Below are 5,656 nucleotides of genomic sequence, written 5' to 3'. Positions count from 1 at the left end.
AAAGCCACAGCCCTTCTGAGTTCGGTGCTTGAGCCCCAAAAATCCCCCAGGCTTCTCAGGAGGGAAGCTTCACCACACCACCGCGGCATCAGGCTCAGCAAGGCTGATGCAACAGCCCAAAGGTGAGCAGCACCAAATGAATACAAAAGCTGAAATCCGCGTTTCTTGCCCCGGGGGAGAGGCTGGGGGTGCAGGCAGCTCCAGCAGCGCTGCCCTGCCCTTTGCTCCGAGCGAGCAGCCGGCCAGCAGAGGATGCACGCGTTTGCACAGGGCTGAGCTCGCCCGCCCGGCTCCTGGGCTGGGACGCTCCAGGCCTTCTGCTTCAGCGCTGTTACACAACCGCTGTTATGAAGAAAATTCAATTACAGAAGTTATTTGTAAGCGCCAGTGCACCAGTGAGCATCAGGGAAACGCGAGCTGCGATGGTCCAGAGGTTACCGGCTGGCCTGGGGCGAGCGGATTGCCTCCCGGGGGGGTGGCTGCTCTTTGCAGCGACTGGAGCAGAGGAATTTCCAGGAGATGAAAAGAAAAGCCAAGGCAGTTTCATAGAGTAAAATATCTTAATATTTATTGTGTCTCAGGACAAAAGAGTTCTACTCAATACACAAAAACGAGATAAAGCAGCATATAATACTGACAATCAAGTCACAGCTGACTCGGTGCAAGGACACCTACCAAGGTAAAGGCACCAGGAGCTACATCACCAAACCTCGCTACAGCTTACAAAGAACCACTACAGCCTGTAGTACAACTATAAAAAAGTATATAAAACCCAGGGCAAGGATAAGAGAGAGCTTGGCAACAAGCCGAGACCTTGCCGAGCCAAGGGCTTCAGGCAGGCAGGGCCGTGTTTTAACAGGGCAACAGCCCCATCTCGAGAGCAACCGCGTCCGGAGAGCGAGGGGACATCAAGGGGCTGCCGGCGATGGGGGGAAGCATCGCTTTCCCGACAGAGGCACAGAAGATGAGCACCGGGAGCCCCGCGAGGCCGCCAGCACAGTCGACTCGGCATGGCACTCGAGCGCAACGCCGAGGAGAGCGCGGGGGTCTGCGGCGCCCTGGGGAGCGCGCGTGCTGTAACCACCGCAGCTACACTAATTATCCCAGGCGGTGGCACAGCAGAGTAGTGTTAGGACAAATCCCTGAGCGCACCAGGACAGCTGCTGCACTCGCTTCTATGAGCTGGTGGAGAAGGAGATCAGTCAGTTCAAAGCAAGATTTCACAAAGTGGCATCCAGAGGAAAACTGGAGGTGGTGGCATCCTCCCCGGCGGCGGCGAGCATACCCTGCAATGCACAAGAGAAAGCGTCAACAGACAAGGCTGGCTTTATACACAGATTAAAACGATGTAGCAGATGCAGTCTTGCAGGTGTCCCCTATCCCCACACACCCCCAAAAGCAGTACCCGCCGCTGTGCTGAAGCTCCCTAGGGGTGACCAGGCAGCAGCCAGGGGTGCAGAGGCATCCCACCGAGCTCACTCCGCTGGACAGACATACCCAGCCACAGCCACAGCGCGCCGGGGGCCAGCTACACCATCTCGTACTGATTGTTCGTGATGTACTGGGACAGGCAGCAGGCGAGAATGATGCCAACCAGCTGAAAAAGAGGAAAAAAAAAACCAATCCCACACATCAGAGGCAGCCAAAACCAGGACGTGGTGTTTTAGGGGACAAATTGCTCCAGAGCATCAGTTTTTATAAAATCCAAAGATCAACAGTGGGATTTATAAACCAAAACATGGGCTGCTGTGCCCTGCTTTGGAGTAACCGAGAAGGGCTGAAGCGGAGCATCCTGGCAGGCATCCACCAAACAAGCTCCGCACAAGAGAGGCTCCACGTCCCATCCTGCTACGTTTTGCTTCGCGAAGCGTCTACTGTTTTATGGTAATTTCAGAGATTACACAGATATCAGGAGCGTCACAGGCAATTACACAGCCGCCAGAGAACAGCAGCCACCTCTCCCCGTTGCAAGGACAGGGGGGAAGTGAGGTTGCTGTGTTTGCATCACCATCTGAAGGACACGCTACTGTTATCACACCGTGGCCTCCCAGCCCCCACACAGACATTTAGGGCCAGATCCCGCAGGAGTCTGACCTACACCAGCAATGTTAGAGGCACATTTGCATGGTGGGTCCCTGCCGGCCGCACGACACAAGCAAGGCTTGCTGGAAGAGCGATAAAAGCCAAGAACCGGTTACGGCTCCCAAACCTGGCATCAGCCGGGATAATTTCGCGCTGGGAGCGTGCAGCTCACCGTTTGTGTGTCGGTCACACCTCGGTGACCCCACGGCGAGCACAGCCCAACTGAGGAGGAGATCGGGGCGAGCAGCTGGGCGCAGCAGAGCGGCTCCGGCTCTCGGGCTCTCCCGGCCGCAACCGAAAGCGCTTGGCAGCAAAAGCCGCAGGCAGGGGCTGTCGGCTCCCGCCTCTCCCCCTGTTTAGCACATCCGTTACGGGAAACGCACAGCAACACACTCGTTACAGGAGAAATATCTTGGCAGGGTTCCTTCTCCCTGTGCTGGCGCGGTCAGCCGGTGGTCCCAGGGCAAGGCACCTGGAAGCTTCATGCCACGGCTTCTGCATGCCGGATCAAGGAGAGGGTGAATTCAAGCCCCTCCAAAGCCGAGGCCAGCTGAGCTCGCTCTGCAGCTGCTCGGAGCCGAGAGCCCAGCAAGCTTCCCCAAACCAGCTACAGAAGGACCGGCTGTGCATCTTGCAGCTCCTGCCGCGGAGCATGGGAAAACCCTCAGCACCTCGGGAAGCCCCGCCGCAGGCTCTGCGTGCCCGAAGCCCAGCGTGGTGGAGCTGGGGGCAGGGGCCTCTCGTTTCCTGCCAGGATAAAGCAGGGGCCGGCAAGCCCGCCGCCGCCGCAGCTCCCGCAGGAAGAGTCCTACAGGATAAAGTAAAGGAGAGGCTGGGGAGCGGGAGGGAGAGGAAGCAATCGTGGGGTAAGGCAGCGTGCGGGGCGTGAGCCGCCAGCGCGAGCGGTGCCCCACGGGCGCTGACAGGGACCCAGCAATGCAGAAGTGATGCCAAAATGCCTCCCTGATAAAAAGAAAGGTCAGGGGGTAGGAAAAGGAAGGGCGTGATTTGATCCCTGCCAACAGCAAACGCAGGGAGTTCACCTGGCACAGCACCATTTGGGTTTTCTTAAAGTCAGTTGTTTCAGACAGGAGCTCTTCTCAAATAACCCGGGCTCACAGAAACAGAGCTGGTGCTTCAGCCCTGGGTTTAAGAGACTGGAGACAGCACAGTGGTGAGATTAAATCCAAGGGGAATGTGCAGAATAGCTGCTCCTCCCTGGCTGAAACAGGCCGTGCCTTCTGTACACACACCGCCAGGGTTTGCACAGAAATTAAATCCCTCCGGAGACAGGCTAGCGTCACTGCGCTCCCGCGCCAGCCAGCAAGGGAGAGTTACCTGGAAGCACGCGACGCCAAAGGAGATTCCGGCCACAACACTCATTTTTGACTCCATCGTTGACGTTACCAGGAAGAAACAACCCTGTGGAGGAGGGAAAATGAGCACGCGGGGTCAGTGCTTTTCACCCCCCAGGAGCACAAACCGGCACCTCCCCAGAGCACCGGCAGCTCCGGGGGAAGATGCACCCAGGCGGGAAGCCGAGGGCTTCTGGCTGCCACCCTCCTGCCTGATGTTGGCAAAATCATTTCCCTATCAGCGCCGCGCCGCAGCCTCCCAGCCCAGCCCCCCGTTATCAGGGGGGAGCGCTGCCCTTGGGCTGCTCCCAGCCAGAGCCTTGGGTTGAGCGAGGTGACTCAGAGGAGGAACATCCCTTGCATCACTCAGCTGTCCCTGCTGGATGAGGTCACCCGCGCCTCAGGACTTTGCACGGCTGGCGAGAGATGTCAGCGCTGCCGAAACTAACTTTACCGGGAAATTACCTCCTTATTCACCTGGTCACCCTGAGCACAAACACTTGGCTCCGGCTGGTCCCTGACCTCCAAAGAAGGACTGGGGGGGACCTCAGACATGAGGGAGGGCTCGTTTCTCCATACTCATCCCCTACCCCCAACCCAGAGGAGTCCCCAGGCCACGCGGTGTCTGCATCGCGAGGGTTCTCCTCCCAAGCCTCCCAGAGAAGGGCAAGCCCTTCTCCACCCACGCAGCTCAGCCCTCCTCACCTCCAGGACTGGCAGGGGGATTTTTCTGAGCTTAACTTACATCCACAAACACCTTCAGCTTGGCTTTGTTCACGTCTTTCAGATCCTCCTCTGAGCAGTCGTCCTGGCTCTTGCAGCAGCTCCGGGGGATGCCCCGCTGGGTGAAGTATTCAGTCCGCTCCCAGTCTGAGTAGTTCTGCACCCCGCAGCAGTGCAGCTGGAGGGGGAAGCACATTTGGGGAGCACGGTCACACCAGGGTACTGACCCCCCAGTCCTACCACCACTCCCAAGGCTCCCCTGCTCGCTCCTCTCTAGGAACTGTCCCCATCTCACCCAGCATCTCCTCCCAAACTCAAAAGAGCGTGGTGCAAAAGAGCCCCCAGCACTGCAACAGGGATGCCAATACCACAAGGGGTCCCGGGGGACGCCCCAGGGCAAGGCGAGCGTACCCACCCCCCCCCATCCAGACACCAGCCCGGGGCACTCACGGTTCTCTGGATGGTGTCGACGGCCTCGCTGTGCCGATCCGCGGTCACGTTGTAGTCCCTCAAGGCCAGGTCGAGGTTGCTCTCGAAGTTTGTCTTAATCTGCAAGAGAGAGGTCTCTGCCGCGGTGCCGTCCCCTCCCGCTCTTCGGGACCCACAGCCCTGCGTTAGTCACCGCTCGGCGACGGCAGGAATGACTCCGGCCATGGCCAGCAGACGTTTCCCCGGCCACCCAAGCAATTAAACGCTGTATTAAAGGGCAGGCTGGGGTGCGCTGTGGCGGCAGGGATGCTGCGTGTAAGAACAAGGACCTGTGCGGTGCCAACTCCCCCCCAAGCAGACTGCTCTGTGGAGCTTTAATTAGAGAAATTATTGCAGAACATACACCAAAGCCAGAAATTAAAGTCCAGGGCTACTTACTTTGCCTGTTCTGGCGGAGGGGCAGCGTGCCATGCCAGGCAGGCCCTGCACCCAGCCTTGTCCTTATGGGTCCTTAATGGGGACCGAGCTGCTCTTTGGGCCGTTTTAACCCCATTTTAGCTAAACTAAGCACTGCTCCCAGCAGCACCTCTGTCCCTCCAGCAGCATCTGCAACTGCACTTGGGTTAAAACCAGCATCCAACTCTCTCCGCACCATGGGGAGACAGCAGTGGCCACCCAGACTCACCTCGTGCCTGAAGACGAACCCCACAACAGCGGCCACCAGGACGATGAGGAAGATGAGGGACAGGAGCATGGCATACTGTGGGCAGAAAGGGCGGGATGGGACAGAGTGGATGTGATGGGGTGGGATGGGGTAGGATGGGATGGGATGGGACGGGATGGGGTAGGACGGGATGGGATGGGATGGGGTAGGACGGGATGGGATGGGGTAGGACGGGATGGGATGGGGTAGGATGGGACGGGATGGGGTAGGATGGGGTAGGACGGGATGGGATGGGATAGAATGGGACGGGATGGGATGGGATGGGACAGGACGGGATGGGATAGGATGGGATGGGATGGGATGGGGTTGGGATGGGGAAGGATGGGGCAGGGAAGGATGGGAC

General features: G+C 58.6%; 1 protein-coding gene across 1 annotated transcript in view; it reads right to left on the bottom strand.

Annotated features, from left to right (window-relative positions):
• Nucleotides 1–1,197: 1,197 nt before the first annotated feature.
• The window catches only part of LOC104129983 (tetraspanin-6), an 8,567-nt gene continuing 4,108 nt past the window's right edge, over nt 1,198–5,656 (bottom strand). The window contains exons 2-7 of the mRNA XM_035898597.1: nt 5,275–5,349; nt 4,611–4,709; nt 4,183–4,338; nt 3,421–3,504; nt 1,498–1,597; nt 1,198–1,286 (exon numbers count right to left, since the gene is read on the bottom strand). Coding sequence (XP_035754490.1) covers nt 1,529–1,597; nt 3,421–3,504; nt 4,183–4,338; nt 4,611–4,709; nt 5,275–5,349 — 483 coding nt within the window. The 3' untranslated portion in view covers nt 1,198–1,286; nt 1,498–1,528. The remainder of the gene's footprint in view (nt 1,287–1,497; nt 1,598–3,420; nt 3,505–4,182; nt 4,339–4,610; nt 4,710–5,274; nt 5,350–5,656) is intronic.

This window comes from Egretta garzetta, unplaced genomic scaffold, assembly GCF_000687185.1.
Source record: "Egretta garzetta isolate BGI_Z169 unplaced genomic scaffold, ASM68718v1 scaffold220, whole genome shotgun sequence".
NCBI classification, from domain to species: domain Eukaryota; kingdom Metazoa; phylum Chordata; class Aves; order Pelecaniformes; family Ardeidae; genus Egretta; species Egretta garzetta.
Note: the sequence above shows the minus strand (reverse complement) of the source record. Positions and strands in the feature narration are given on the sequence as shown.